This window comes from Pelodiscus sinensis, chromosome 1 (assembly GCF_049634645.1).
Source record: "Pelodiscus sinensis isolate JC-2024 chromosome 1, ASM4963464v1, whole genome shotgun sequence".
Taxonomy (NCBI): Eukaryota; Metazoa; Chordata; order Testudines; family Trionychidae; genus Pelodiscus; species Pelodiscus sinensis.
In genome coordinates this window covers 173804650-173821366 of record NC_134711.1, presented here as the reverse complement: position 1 = coordinate 173821366, position 16717 = coordinate 173804650, and the positions used below count along the sequence as shown (strand labels likewise).

At 38.2% G+C, this 16717-nt stretch overlaps 1 protein-coding gene across 4 annotated transcripts in view; it reads right to left on the bottom strand.

Moving 5' to 3' along the window:
* CHODL (chondrolectin) overlaps window positions 1-16717 on the bottom strand; it is a 45654-nt gene that overhangs the window by 912 nt on the left and 28025 nt on the right. For 2 of the 4 annotated variants that reach the window (XM_075909996.1, XM_006128842.4), the window contains exons 2-6: window positions 12346-12658; window positions 11399-11556; window positions 6338-6385; window positions 5844-5927; window positions 2948-3050 (exon numbers count right to left, since the gene is read on the bottom strand). In XM_075909996.1, the coding sequence (XP_075766111.1) occupies window positions 2948-3050; window positions 5844-5927; window positions 6338-6385; window positions 11399-11556; window positions 12346-12658 (706 nt within the window). Of the gene's footprint in view, window positions 1-638; window positions 718-2947; window positions 3051-5843; window positions 5928-6337; window positions 6386-11398; window positions 11557-12345; window positions 12659-16717 lie in introns of all 4 variants that reach the window. The other 2 variants (XM_075910001.1, XM_075910008.1) reach the window with 2 other exon arrangements.

The window sequence follows — 16717 nt, the reverse complement described above, 5'->3', positions numbered from 1 at the left end:
TCATGATGCACAGTGTCCAGGGACATCCAGAATGCACCTCAGCCATGTGACTTACATAGTTTGCCATCTCCCCTCACACAGAAGGGAAAATAGAGCAGCATGAGAGATGATGTCAGATCATGAATCCCAGATGTTACAGGAGAATGGGAACGAACTAAAATATTTATGAGGCACCACAGCAGCAGATCAGAATCAAAATGTTTTGGTTCTCAGATAAAATATTTCAGTATTTGATTTTTTTGCCAAAGGAGAGACTGTACTTGTGGTCATTTAAAAATCCCCATTAATTTCAGTGGCCTTTAGAGCTGGGCCGTATGCATCCAAGCTTTACCCCAGTTTTACATTAGTGAATCTAACTCATGTTGTTCATTTATGTCTGGGGTACCTAGAATGGAAAGTTAAGCCAAAACCAGTTAAAATACGCACTTGTCAAAACAACATGTCTAAATCTCATAGATGAAATCCTCAGCTGCTGTACATCTCCAATAAAGCTGTGGCTATTGACACCAATGGAGTATTGGGCTCTGTACATCTTTTCTGGGAATAATGTTAAGTGAGGGACAATAAATTGTTTGAGGGTATTACTTGGAATTGTTGTTTTGACTGTGAAATACAATCATAGAAACTAAGACATATACCAGGTTGGAATTTAAACTTTCTGCAAGGCATTCAGATGATAATGGAGATGGGTCTGTGAAGCAGTTTCTCCTTGCTTCCCTGGAAGAAAGGAAAGGGAGAGCATCTAAGCATGAACGAGCTGATTGTTCCTACTGACTACAGGAAAGATGCTCTGCTTCCCTTTACTATTATCCTGTAACAGCCCACGCCAGCCAAAACCGGTCATGTTCTTCCAAGCTAAACAAGTCCTGGAAGACCATGGATTGTGGCTGCAAAGCAAGCTCATCTTTCAAAGGAAATGTCATCCTCCCATAAAAGCCTAAAAAAAGAAAAAGGAGAAAAAAGAGACTCATTTGTAAGTTGGGAAACCCCTGCAGGGTAGAATTCACATTAAGCATTGGAGTTCCCAACCTCTTGTGCTCTGCTATTTCTAGATCTTGGGAAGTCAAATTTTCTTTCTTGGATGAATTCTACAGTTTCAGAGGCCTGGTCCATAACGCACTGACATCAACAAGTCTTTCCATCGACATCAGTAGACTGTGGGTCACATGTTCACATTTTTACATGGTCTATCTAGAGGGAACGCTTTTAGAGCCTTTTGCACAATAGCAGAGAGGGGGAATGAGTTGCTAAAAATCATGAATGCACCTACTCTAATACTTATCTAGAAAAGCCAATCCCACTGTTATGTGAGGTGAAATATATCCTTAATCCTTATAATATTATGAATGGGCTTCCTTAACCACAACCTTTGCGGTATCTATCAAGACCCTGTTGGTCAACATTAAAATCATGGTGGTTGTATGTAAACATGGATTTGCCTGACATGTTACTATTACTGAAGTTGCTACCACAGAAGTTGGGAAATGCAAATCTTCCACTTCTTAATATGGAAGTGCGGGTCATTAGGAAACTCTGTGTGTTCTAATGCAAGCCTCACATATCTGGAGGGATAAGATTACTAAACAGCTGTGTGATACCAGGGAATAATACCACAGTGACCATTTTTATAAATATCAGGATTTTTTTAAGTGATCCAAAAGGGAAATAGATTCAGAAATTGCTTACCTATTTATTTTGTTTTCTGTTTCCCCGAAAGAAGAATTAAAACTGAAATCCACCACAAAACAGGAAATTAAGTTTTTGAAATGAGAAAAGTTAAAAGGAAGTACACATGGAATATTAATCTCAACCCACTTTACTACAGAAACTCTCCCATCTGCTATTCCCTGGGTCCTGAGAGTTGTTAATAATCCTGCCCTTCCACTAGAGCTGTCAACCAGGGGCAGGAAAATCACCATGAAAGAAGCATTAGCATCACAATCATATGTACATGCTTCGGAGGAGGGAGACACCGTCTCCAATCATAAGTGCTGACTGATACTGTAAAAATAAAGCATTCATAAATATTAGCTTTGGTGATTTCATTGCAAACACTGGAAGCCAGGTAATTACACTGCCTCTAAATATGTTTGTTAGTTTAAAGTTAGTCTTTTCTGGTGACATCTTTCTTGCTCTTCCAGGATGGCTAGTAAATCAAGTCTTAGCAGACTGTTGCACCTTTAAGTCGTCTCTTAACAACTTATGCCCATTTAGACAGGGAAGAATTTACCCTTTGTGGCAGAAAATTAGGTGGGAAAGGGCTCCTTTTGGGCATGCTCCATGTCAGTGAAGCCTCCTGTGTCATTCCCAAGAGATCAATTCCAATATAGATGGTAATCAGGCTTCACAAAGTAAGGGAAAATGTCAACAATAGCTGCAAGCAAAAATGTCATTCTTGGAAACTGGAAATATTCCCTCTGGCAACATAGTGGCTAGGTCTACACTAGAGCTGGAAGGTCGGCTTAAGTTACTCAACTCCAGCTACGTATTCTAAATAGCTGGAGTCGGCTTACTTTAAGCCAAACCTTGGTGGCATCCACACAGTGGAAGGCAGATGGAAGCAAATGCAACTGTAAGGAGTACAGACACCAGCAGGAGCTGCCCTCAGCATTCAATTTACGGGTCTATACTAGATCCACTAAACTGAATGCCAGAAGATCAACCTCTGGAGCGTTGGTCTGTGGGTAAGTATAGATATGCCCAGTGCATCTTAAGGGATCTGTTTATCTACATTAGGCCAGGGCCTTTTCATAGGTGAACTTGAATTTTCATCTGTCATTAATAAGTAAATTGCTTAGATTTTCTGGGTTGACAAGATGCACATACCACAACTGAGGAGGAAACAAGTAAGAGATGCAAGCATTCTTTAAATATGAAAAGTTTGTTAATGGAAACAAGAGTTCATCATTATAAGACAAATTCATACCAGTGCATCGACAGTATTTACCTTTTGTGTAGCATCTGGAAACAGCAAGTACCAAAAGCCACTAATATCAATAACAGCAGTGGTATAGTTGGTATAACAACATAAATGAGATTTGGAATGATACCTACAAAAGAAGCAAAGTATCTCATCAGTGCCTAGAGCATTGAAAGATGTTGTCCCATTTCACTAAAAGAGTTGGAGAAGAACAAAGGAGAAATACATTGCCTTAACTATCTTTATCTATGTGAAAACATAGATCAATCCTTCATTCCTTTTGCACAAAGCCCTCCAATCAATTTGAAAGGAAAATATGAATGTGTTAGGATTATAAGAATACATTTCCAATATTTTATGAAAAAGCTGTCCAAAAAAGCACATAGTTTTCATTATGCATCAATTATTTCATTATGATTTTCCCAAGTCAAAATATGACTACTTAACAAATATGATTCACATTTCATAATACTTTATTCATCAGCTAAAATATAGATTTATTGTAAAAATGTACGCTCGGTTTCATGCTTTGGGCTGGACAGGCACAGCTCTAATTTGGCCATGCAAGGAAATAAAAGAGCAAAAATTGCATGTTCCCTCGACTCCCCCATTCCTTTTTATAGCTCTGCTTAGACTGTAACTTCAGCTGAGGTGGGGAAAACAGGGGATGCTCACATGATCAGCTCTGCTGTAAACAAACAGAGAGGAATGGTTAGGGAGCATGAAAAACCCTAAATTCATCTCTTCTACTTCCTTGTGTTGGTACTCAGTGGGAAGTAAGCAAGCTGCTCCATAAAAAGAGTGAAACAATTTATTCCTCCTACAGAGCAATGGGTGAGCACAGGCAGAAATCTGATGCTGAGTCCCCATTGGTTCTCTGATCTGCTCCTAGTCCAGCACAGCTACGCATTGTTCCTTTCTCAAGCTAGACTGGAGTTATAGTCTGTCCTTCAGTCTTCTGAACTTTTATTCTTTTCTCAGTATAACAGTTAAGGAACAAGAACAATTCCTGAAGCATTTCATCCTCTTTGACATCAGAAAGAGGTGAGTCCCTGTCAACCCACATGCTTACACAAGGCTTCAGAACAGGGATGTTCAGACTCCAGAAATAGCTGGGTAATGTGTGTAATGAAGGAACTGTCCTCTGCCTCTTCATTAATATGCCACCCTATGCTTAACATATTGTTGCTCACTGATCACCATGTTGTAACGAGCAATCATAATTGTACAGCTATGTTTTAATAGTATCAGCTTCCTGTTTCAACAGAGAAACTGTAAGTACGTTTGAAATAAGTGTATCCCCACATTTATTACTGTACAGAAGACAAGGTACTTGACCCACAAGCTGGTATTCTAGGTAGTATTCTTCTTTCAATTATTTTTAATATACTTTAACTTGTAAGAGCAAATGTTTAAGGCCAGTTTACTTAGTAATCAGAATTTGGCTTTCTATAGACCATAGCACTAGTTTTAAATGCCTGTTCTTTACGTGTTCTGCATTGAAAAGTATAGCATAGTATCTATTTATGTATTTATTTATAACAGCAGCATTTGCCCATGAGTGCTCAGATAAAATACTCCTCTGGGAAACAAAGCAGGTGCAAATGGAGATTCAAATTTGATAGGTATTGCTGTTGCTTATCTTTCCCGTACATCATTGTGTGCCCCATGTTTTACCTCTCCATTATCTAGCAATTCTTAGGATTCTTTTTTCTTGCCTTTCTCATCCTATTAGCAGTCTCATTATATATTCAGAGAGCAGCACAGTAATGATGACATTTTAAAACAGTGTTATTCTTTCTAAATGACAACAACAACATAGTTCATTGACCAATGTAAAACTGTCCTGGGGACTGATAATGGTACACATGGGCATTCACAACAAGGCAACTGGCCCAAATCTATCTCAGATGGATAGTAGTGGACAGTTATTGTCATCTTTCAGTTGTTCAGTGACCTAAGAATCAGATACTGCAAGATGCTGAGATGTTCTGGAGAGATGTGAATGCCATCAGTGCTCACTGAAATCTATATGACTTCAGGGGACTGAGCACCTCTCAAGAGATGTTTGGAACTAGGCAGATATCAACTCTTAAATTAAATTAGTTGGTCAGTCTCTGAGTAGTTCTTCATAGGTAGATGGTCGCATCCCAATAGGCAACACCAGAATTATCACTTTTCTTGGCAGTTTCAGTGGAGTGTTCAGATGATTTCAATCCTAAATATGATCTCTCCAGATCAGTGTTGCAGCACACATAGAACCCTGCTATACCATGGGGCTTTTGGGTAGATGACAGATCACTTCTGTCTCTAGAAATATCAGTCGGCCATGTTCTAAAAGAGAAAATAAGTCTCTTATGTTTGTGTCAATCTATTAAGATACGCAACTTCAGCTACATTAATTGCATAGCTGAAGTTGAAGTAGCTTAACTCAGCTTTTGGCACTGTCTACACAGCAGTAAGTCGAAGGAAGAACACACTTCCTTTGACTTCCCTTACTCCTTGTGAAAGCAGGGTTACTAGAATCAACCGGAGTGCCCCTTTTACTTTGAATTAGCTAATTTAACTAAACCTCTAATTAGAACCTTATAAGATCAACAGAGGCAGCTTCGATCTTCCTCTGTAGTGTAGACGTTACCCAACAGGGTTGTTTTGTTTCTGAAACAGACTTCATGTATGACTCAGAGGGCTGTGTCATTGAAAACCCATCTGAGAAACTGACGACAGAAGTCACTGCAGAATAAGAGAGTGAAAGCATACACAAACAGCTGGGGCAATCAGCTGGGTGCCATCCCTTACAGGTATATATTCAGCAGACCTCTTGGGAACTAGGCAGTTTATTCCTATTAACTGGGAAAGTTGCATACCTAATTCTAATTCTCTCCATCTCATGCTGAACATAAAAGCCTTATGAATAAATTACCTGTTTCAGTTACAGCTACATGATAATTATCTTCTGGTTTGTTTTCATTATAGGGCTTTCCTGCTGTTACTGATGGGAAAACCTCTGAAAAAGAAGTTAAACAGATTAGAAAAAATAGCAACAATATAAAAGGTGGTTATTACATATTGCACAATGTGTTCATAGTGGTTTTTTACATTTAAAACAGATTTATATTTGGAATCTGAACCATTACAGCTTTGAATAAATTATTATAAATAAATGTGTCTACAGAACTTTAGTGAAATGTTAAGATTAAACCTGGAATACAAATTAAAAGAAGCACTGTTTTGAACTGAATCCATGTATTTGCAACTACATTTGCAAATATTCCTCTCTCTAGGATGCTTTTTCAATATGTTCCACTACGCACAAATCTGTTTTATTTTTAATGTAACATTCCAGGATCCTGTATATGGTTCATAAGATTATATCTTTACCATTGAAACTCAATCTAAAATTTTAAAATTTCTTACCATAATCTGTCTCTGTTCTGTCGCCTAGTTCTTTTTCTAGGACATTATCTGTTAAATCAATAGTTTGACAGTGAAAGAGTAAAAGTAATAACACAGATGTCTTTTACATTGTTTTACACACTGTACCATAGCTCAAAACTACATCCCCATGCTCATTATTTTAAAAAATACAATTATTACAGAGTTCTTCAATTTCATAATGCAATATTTGGTAAGCAACTTTCTAAAGAATGTTTATCATAAAACATTAAAATTAAGGGTTGGTATCAGTCTACTTCTAGTCTTTCTTTCTAAATAAATAGGAGGGCCATATAATAGGACCTGCAGTTTTGCCTTAAATCTACTTTTTCTGGTGAAAATCTTCAATTTTATTAGACAAATAATAAAATCCCACCCTTTTCTTGTCACATGGAATTTGAATATAACTTTTTTTTAATATCTCACTTCTCTTACAGCCAGAGGATCCTAAAACAGAAAAAGTGGGGCAGTGGTCATGATATTGTAAGATAGAGAAACTTTCTTTTTTCCACAATAATTATTTAAAAAGTAGCTTTGAAGCAAGGAAATGTATGGACTAGATGTTTTGAGGGCAGATATGAAGCTATATTTTTTGGTACAGACATCCCTATAATCAAAACCAGGATTAATCAGTGAACTATTAGAAATTGAATGGTAAGGAAATGTAATCATTGCAGAAGAGGAGGATAATGCTCCCTCTCTAATTATAAATAACCAACTGGAAACCATGATTCAGGGCTATAAGACATGCAGCAAAGCCAGGTTGTAGAAATGGAAGAGTAGTGTTATTGAAAGTCTAAATAATTCCATAGATTATTGAAATTATTTTGAATGGAAAGGAAGTTCACAGAAGTAGAATTTGTATAGTTATAAGATTATGAACACCAATTTCTCCTAGTCATTAGCTCAGAACAGTAATGGTGAATGCACAATGCTCAGAGTTTTCAAGAGGTAATAAAACCTACTACAACCTTCCAGAAGCTAGATTTGAGTCAACAGTGTGCCCTTGTAGCCAAGAAGGCTAATGGCATATTAGGTTGCATTAAGAGAAGCATTGCCAGCAGATCCAGAGATGTGATTATTCCCCTTAATTCGGCTCTGGTGAGGTCACATGTGGAGTATTGTGTCCAGTTCTGGGCACCAAACTATAAAAAGGATGCGGACTCATTGGAGGGCAACCAAAATGATTAGGGGGCTGGAGCACATGACCTATGAGGAGAAGCTGAGGGAGTTGGGTCTGTTTAGTCTCCAGAAGCGAAGAGTGAGGGGGGATTTGATAGCAGCCTTCCTGAAGCGAGGTTCCAAAGAGGATGGAGAAAGGCTGTTCTCAGTAGTGATGGATGGCAGAACAAGGAGCAATGGTCTCAAGTTGTAGTGGGAGAGGTCCAGGTTGGGTATTAGGAAAAACTATTTCACTAGGAGGGTGGTGAAGCACTGGAATGGGTTACCCAGGGAAGTAGTGGAATCTCCATCCCTAGAGGTGTTTAAGTCTCGGCTTGACAAAGCCTTGGCCGGGTTGATTTAGTTGGGATTGGTCCTGCCTAGAGCAGGGGGCTGGACTTGATGACCTTCTGAGGTCTCTACCAGCTCTATGGTTCTATGATACAATAGTAGCAATCACTTCAGTTTCTCAAATAAAAGCTGGTTATGTTGGGACATGGCTTGCAGAAATGTCAAACACTATAAACTATTGCTTCTAGAATTAACTTATTCTGGAGCATTAAATAATGGGTTAATTTTTAATCTGATCTGAAAACCAGGATGCGAGAGTTGGCTTAAACAAAATGTGGTTGGAGCTACCATTAGCTAATTAAGATCAACATTCTTTCGAAGTGAAAGAGATTCATATCCAGAGCTAAAACTGTGACAAGGGAAGGTTTTTTTTCCCAACTAAAGATAGTACTTAGAAAACAAAACCAAAAAAATGCAAGTGAACATATGAAGATTAGGCCTAGAGGGTGGCTGAGTAATTTTGCCTAGTGAGTCATAGAACCTTACTCATACAATGAATTTCAGCAGCTCGTTTTAAAGATGAAAAAAACAATTAATCAGAAGCAGGAAATTTGAGGAATGATGATCCATTGGTTCTCCTACTCTGATATTTCTAAATGCATAGAACTCACTGAGATTGAAGCAGTGAATCTAATCTGCATGCAGGTTGTTGAAATGTACCATATGTAAGGTGCAAAAGAAGCTTGTAATATACACCCTGTCACCTTCGTGTGACATTGTGTGGAGAGCAATTGGATGGGAATCTTTGCAGGTACAGATAGTTCACATTAAACACTGAAACTGGTTGAGTATGTATTTCTTCATACAGTCTGTCACCGAGCCTGGTTTACAGTCTGCTTGTTTTTGTATGCAATTTGGCTAAAGTTATGCTAGGATTTGTATGTTCTTTTTTCCCCTATGAATTGTCTTTGTGGACACAATATACAATTTTTGATAATCAGTAATGCTTTGAGTATCATAGTCCTGGTAACAAACATGGTGTGGATCTACTGCCGAGCATAACTACTAAAACCAACCATAACAACCATGGGAGGCTGAACTTCAAGCTTGCTTCCAATTTTCTTGCTCTGTCTGTCCAGTTTTAGCTGTCCTCAACCCAATATATGCAGGACCCAGGAGAGATTCCCATATCATTTCTGGAGTTTAAGTCAAATTGAAAAATCCCTGGTCACTTGTGTCGCCATCTGAACTGGAATGCACCTAACGGAATTGGCTATGTGTTTGCATGCAGGCCCACCAATGAGCATGTGTGTAGGGCAGAAGGGAATGGAGCAGTTGCCTCAGCAATTCAAAGAGGCCTAGGGCTCCCAGCCAGGGCTGTAGACGAGCTCTTTAAATTGCTGGCTGAGTGCCATGAAGCATTCACTGTGTGGCTCTGAAAACTGAGGAGAGCAGGTTGCACCACACTCTGAGTGGCATAGAGGGCTGACTGCCCCTGGCTCTGCCCTTTCTGTCTGAGGCCATGCTCCTTCCAGGTACACAGAGTGGCCCCCCACACACACCTTGCCCAACAGTCCAAAGAGGCTGTTGGCTCTCCTTTATACATGTGTGTTTAATTGTCTTTCCTGTTACTCTGGACTTCTCTGACGCATCTGGCTATCAAAAATATGCAGCAAGAGCTGCAATGATAATTTTGGGTGCAATTTCAAAGGTGTGAAATTGGAAATTGTCAGGAAATTTCAATCTAAATGCATTTTTGTAATATGATCCATTAATAAATATTGGATTTTTGGATCTTCATTATTTCGTGGGAAACTGTACTGAAAACTTGATAACTCAGTGAAATGAACTGGCCAATGTTTTCATGTGAAGTGCTGCCAAAATATTTTCACCGATTTCAAGTATTAGCTCTCCCTTTTTCTGGATCTATCACTGACTTGCTGTGAATTTTTGGAAATATCCTTTAACCTGTTTCTATCTCACTTTCCCCATCTGTAAAATGTATACAGGTAAATGGAATTATGAATCTAATTAAGCATTTTAAAGACTTTGAGATGCTTGAATGAAAAACACTAAGGCTGTGTCTAGACTGGCATGATTTTGCTCAAATACTTTTAACGGAAAAGTTTTTCCATTAAAAGTATTTGCGCAAGAGAGCGTCTATACTGGCATGTGCCTTTGCGCAAAGGCACCTGTGCCAGTGTAGATGCTCTCTTGCACAAGAAAGCTCCGATGGCCAAGAATACTTGCGCAAGAGGGCTTAACCCTGAGCGTGAGCATCGGACTATTTGCGCAAGAACCACTGATTTTGTACATTACAAAGTCAGAATTCTTGCGCAAATACTCGCGGCCAGTGTAGACAGGCGGCAAGATTTTGTGCAAAAGCGGCCACTTTGGAGCAAAATCATGCCAGTATAGATGCAGCCCCAATGTAAACAGAGTGTCATTGGAGAGACATATATGACAAAGTATTGAGCTCATATTTGTGTTTTGCAGTGACTTGTAACAATTAATCTGAAATTAATAAGCACTTGATTCTTAAATCAAAATTAAATATTCTTAGCCCTCCAAACTTGTTTAGTAGCAGTCTAAAACATGAATTCAAGTAGTATAGAGATATATCAAATAGTTTTAAAAAGAGTAAAACTCAAACTACAGGGGAAAATAAAAAATTGAAATTACCTATGATATCACCTAAATAGTCAAGTTCAGTCTAAGGCTCTGACCCTACACATACATATATATTCATTGTCCTAGAAAATTCAGCAGCACTATTCATGTATATAGCAATAAGTTTTTTCAGGTCTGGGGCTTTAATTTCTTTTGTAAACAATTAAAAAATAGAATATATTCAGTAGAGGGTCTGTCTTAACTTTTGTTTTTATAAAACAATTTTTAAAGTAATACTATAAATTTACATTATGTTAATTATTGTATTCATGGCAACATGACATAAAATCACTACAAATATATACATTGAAAAAGTCCCATTACGTAAAATGAATGGTTTTTAAAATGGACAAAAAATTCAAACTTTGTGTAAGAAGGAACTCTCTGACTTCACTAAATTTATAATCTTATGTGCTGAATCTGGATTTTGACCTTTGTTAAATTTCTTTTCTTCAGTTGGTCTAACTAATTAACAGAACAACTGATCATCATTGGGAGCACATTAGAAGGTAAAACAACATTCTTTTTCTAGCCAAAAGTTTAAAGTTATTACAATTAACAGATACTTCTGGCCAGGAATATTTGTGACCTGATTTGCCATTGCGTTCCTGCACTTGGAGTGATACTAACTTAAAACCAGACAACACAATGGTGAATCAGGCTTTGGGATCATTCTTTATTAAAATATAATTTAAGTTTTTGCAGAAAAAAATAGACACCATGAACTGGTTTTTAAGGGTATTACTTTTTCTCATACTAGCCCCATAATTGTTTTGCTTCTGACTATTTACTCACCCTATTGTTAATTATACTAGCTAGGACATACAGAGGGGTTGTAGATACCTATATAAAGCAAAGTCAAAGCAGTGGCTTTTCTGTCAACATATACCACCTGTGAAATCTGACCTTCACTTTCCTTACCTGGACTATACTTGCAGATAAAATTGTGCTTCATGTTGCATCTGTCATCATTCCATTGGTAAAGGTAAGGCCCCCCCAGGCCAGGGTTTGCAGTTGGTTGATGATACATCACAACACAAGCTTCACTTCCACAGGAAGGCTCGTCCGTGTACCAATTTCTAGCAGTGCACGAGAATCAAAATGTTCAAAATATTGCAGTTAAAAGTCTCACCATGCCATCTAACAGAACCATTTGCAAACATTCAGAAATGCCTTAATCTAGTGAATATTAGAGTGTATATGCTCCATTGTCCCTTAAAGAAGAATAAGATGCATTTCTCCCATCCCCTGCATGGAAGAGGGTGCAGGTCTACCACCAGTCTGCAGATCTTAGAAGATCCTGCAATAAAGGAACATTTATGCAGATATTTTTTCCTCCCATCTGATTACTGCTTTCCCCGTCACCTACCCACAGTTCGCCTGCAGATTATGGCTCCTGAATTTTGTTCCACTGATGATTAGTTGAACAAGGAAATCTAAGGAGGTTTCCAAAATCCGGGGTGAGGGAAGAGTGAGTTATTCTAAAATATTCACTAATTTACGCAGCTGTTGTTTGTGGGCTGGAATCTGGCAGAGTTTGGTTGCCATTTCCTGCCACCATCCTTTTCTTCTTTCTTCCAACACCACAGCTGGAAACCTGTGCAGTGCTTAATTCTATGAAACTTGGGAAGAGGACCTCCAACAAGCATACCACAGAGACAACGTGTCATAATCATACATCTCCAAATACAGATCCATAGTTTCAGTCTCCTCGTTTTGTGAAAAAGTGGTAGGGAGCATGTTACTAGCCCATCGACTAACTTTTCTGTATAGTTGAATTCACAAAACATTTGACCTTCTTGGTGCTACCCACCCTATGTTTCCTTCCATAAACCCTTCAAACTAAAGGCACTCTCCTAGATTTTTACCTGAATGATGAAATGGCCCCATCTGTCCATTGGTAGAGGTCAGGGCAAGCTCCCGATGATGCTTGTCCCTCTCCATTTCTCCACAATCCAATCCAGAAGTCTCCATCGGAAATCCCAGAGCCTGACTTAGTGAGGTTTTGTAACATATTTTCTATGAGCCTCTGTTCAGCTTCACTTTCCAGACTTACGAGCATCCCACCATCAATTTCACAGGCTTGGCGGGCCTCCTGAAAGCCCACACGTCTGGACAAATCCTGGAAGTAGGCTATCTTGTAACAGGGATGCCTAAAATCACTATAACATACCTTTTGACCTGAAAAATATAAAGAGAGAGGATCTGTTGGAGAATACAAATGAATGCTAATTACTGAAAATATCTAAGCCAGTCATCTGAAGAAGTGGGTTTTGCTCACAAAAGCTCGTGATACAATCTACATGTTTTCTTAGTCTTTAAGGTGCTACTAGATTGTTTGTTGTTTTTTAAGTTTGTCCTGAAAATATCTAGTTCAGTATAACAATGACAAAAAAGATGAATAACAAGTCTAATTGGCACTTGTTGAAACAAGCCTTACTTTTTTTTGATTGGACTGATGCTGCTGAACATCCTAGCTCCAATTTTAACATTGCTGGCATCATATATATCATGGTCCCTGTCCTAAAATTCCTAAGCAGGTAAAAGGCACATCAAAAACATGACAACTCTGAGAATTTTTCTTGTTTAAAGACTGCAGAGTTGAGCCCCTTCCTTAAAAATAGTATTTATTTTTAAAACATTACTGTCTATGGGACCCATTCCACTTCTTTTAGCATCTATGACAAAACTCCATTTGACTTGAATAGGAACAATATCAGTCTCTCAACTTTACACTGGCAAAAGGAGGTTATGAGCTTCTTGGGTCAGTTATCTAATCCTGATTGTTTTGATTCCAGGTATGTGTAGTTTTGCCACTATTTCCAAGCATGTTCAATACAGTCAATGTAAACTACAGATGGCACCGGCAGCTATAACAATATAAAGTCAAGCAGTCCATTAAAATCAAAATATTTTCAGAAACCATCAATTTGAATGTGTGTACAGAAACAAATGTTGCCTCACTCTTCAAACATTTACTTAAACATCAGTTTGATAAATCTATTTAAAGAATAAGAGTAAACTAGCCCATGATCCTTTGTTTATGAATCTGTAGGTAAAGAAAGTGAAACTGCCTTTATTATAGATTTACTTCGAAAAGCAGTTAAAATATGTGCTTAAAGTAAACATGCATAACAAAATTTGATTTTATCCACTTCTCTCTAAAATATTTAAAAGGATTCAAAGAGCATAATTCAGGCTGCAAAAGCATTCACAAGTTAGAAAACATGAATAATTAAGATTGCCCTCTTCTTCAGTCTTCTGTCCATTTAAAAGGGTGTACAACATAACTCCAGGAACTTCTAGTCCAGGGCCAGAATGTATTCTAGTTTCAATAGGCAATGCATTCTTGTCTCCCTTCTACACATTCATTATGGTACAACCCCTTTGGATGTGATAGATGACAGATTCTTCATCAATCACCAAAACAACAAGAGCTAATACCATTTTAAATTTAGTGTTAGTAAGTAGATAGATCCTTGTAGAAGAGTTGCTTATGGATAACAACCTTGGTTTAAATGATCATGAGCCAATTCGAAGTAAATAGAAAGATAAACAAACAAAAGGTTCATAGAAAAGGGCAAACTTTAAATAAATAAAGGGAATTAGGTAGGGAAGTGGACTATACTGAAGAACTCAAGAATCCAAATGTGAAGGAGGCTTGGAATTTATTTCTGAAACTTTGACTTAAAGATTCTGAAGCCTGCATCCCAAGCAATGAGGAAAAATAGGAAGAGACGTGTTTCAAATCAAACTGGATGAAGAAACATCTCAAAGAGGTTACTGAGAGAAAGCAGAAAGCCTACAAGGAATGGAAGAAGGGATGGATCAGAAAGGAAAAGTTACCTCTCGGAGGTCAGGAAGTGTAGGGAAGTAACTCAGCAAGAGGTTATGAGGTTACTACAGGAGCGAGTGGGTGAAGTACTGTGGCCTGTGATGTTCAGGAGGTTACCTTAGATTATCATGACAGTCCCTTCTGGCCTTAATGTCTCTGAGACCTTAATAGGAGATGTATTGGTGATGAGAGATTACTGGTGATCATGATTTAATGAGAATTACTTTATCGCCTAGAGTCAAATGCATCCCTTTCATCAAGCTGGAGTAGCCAAGCTTGGCAGATATGGGATGCTCAATGAGAACTCTATAGGAAGAAGGGTAGGCCATGAAACAATAGTGGAGACTCTCTGTAGATGCTACTGCAGCCCTTATTGCTATGTTTCCAATTTGTGAAACCCACATCAGTGGATACACTGAAAGTCTCCTCCCCAAAATGTCACTGCATTGAGTTATAGAGTGAGAGTGAGTCCCTTGGATCTAGTGTGCAGAAAGTAAGGGAATGTGCAAATTCCTCAGAATTTTTCTACACACTAAGGCTACGTCTACATTGGCCCCCTATTACGGAATAGGGATGCAAATGTAGCACTTGGGAAGAGGCAAATGCACGGGGGATTTAAATATCCCCCGTGGCATTTGCATTTTCATGGCTGCCGCTTTTTTCCGGCTTGGAGATAAGCCGGAGAAAAGCATCCAGACTGGCGCGATACTCCAGAATAAAGCCCTATTCCGGAGGATCTCTTGTTCCTACTTGCAAGTAGGAATAAGAGATCCTCCGGAATAGGGCTTTATTCTGGAGGATCGCGCCAGTCTTGACGCTTTTCTCCGGCTTATCTCCAAGCCGGAAAAAAGCGGCGGCCATGTTTATTTAAATCCCACGGGGATATTTAAATCCCCCGCGCATTTCCCTGTTCCAAAGTTCTAAATTAGCATGGCTATTCTGAAGAAGGGGCCAGTGTAGACGTAGCCTAAGGGTGCATCTAGATTACATTTCTCTTTTGAAAGAAGAATGTAAAAGAAGGAAATTGAAAATGCAAAGAGCAGATTTACAAATCTCACTCTTCATTTGCATAACCACAATCAAAGTCCGATTGCTTTTTCAAAAAAGTTTTTTTTTTAAGCAGTCTAGACATGGTTCTTTCAGGGGAAAAAAAACTTTTTCAAAAGAACCCTATAAACCTCATTTTTTCTGGAGTATGGGTTCTTTTGAAAAAAGTTTTTTTTTTTCGAAAGAACCATGTCTAGACTGCTTTTTTTTCGAAAAAACCTTTTTTTGAAAAAGCGATTGGACACAATTATGCAAATGAAGCACAAGTTTTGTAAATCTGCACTTCATTTGCATTTTCGATTTCCTTCATTTACATTCCTGGAGTATGGATTAGTTTAACTAATTCAGTTTTTAAAGTGATCGCTACTTCATTTGATACCTTCCATAGTTGTGGCAAAAGGCATTTGTTTTGTTCCTTAGAATACCAGGCTAATAGCTTTTCCCAAGCCACTCATGTGCAAATGAAACACCTGAAATCAGATTTTCGGCTCTGAGAGAAGGTTGTGAAGTCCTCTGTGCTCTAGCTAAATTAGTTCCTGGTGTTTCAGTAGTGACCTACTCTGAATGCTGTTCTTTTTGCTTCTGAAGAGGAATTTCATCATCTTTGCAATTGCAGCAGAAGTCATTCAATGTGCTAATGGAAATCTAGAACTGTGTATTAATGGCTGGTAAATCAGCTGACATTTTAGTGCCCTTTTCTGAGCATGCTGCGATGTCAGCTGCTTGAATTTCATTTTTAGCAATTTTATCTCTCTGCTATTCATCATCTGCAAAGCAAAAATGTTCTAACAGTGAAAAATGGTAAAGTGTATGCGCACTGTGTTGCGGATAAGTTGGGTAGTAAAAAGTTGACTATGAGCAGTTTATCCTTTTCCTAACAAGAACTTTAACTTCAAAACAGGTAATAACCCACAATTAATTTATACTAATGTATTAGAAAATTGTTTGACATACATTTGGAACCAGATTCTCCCCTACTATAATTCTTGAGTAAAGCCTAATTTTGCAAGTAATTTCATTGGAATAAAAGAGCTACTGCAAAATAAGATATTTCTCAATCTGCATAAAGATGTCAGGATTGGGCCAGTAGTATCTTAGGGCAAAATTTTGGAGTATGCTGTATGAATGATAGAAGAAAACGAAAGAAATCTCTTTCATCCACAGCTGAGCAGCTGGGCAGGGATTGGAGCAGTAGACATACCTTCTATTTCCTTGAACACTAGTCTGGCTAATGCATCATATAAAAGCCAAATGTATCTTCTTTTTATTATCATATGATATATTCAGCTATTTTGAAGCTATAGATGGGCCCCCGACTTTTTCCCTATAGGCAGCAGGTATTGTGGGCAGAACAGCAA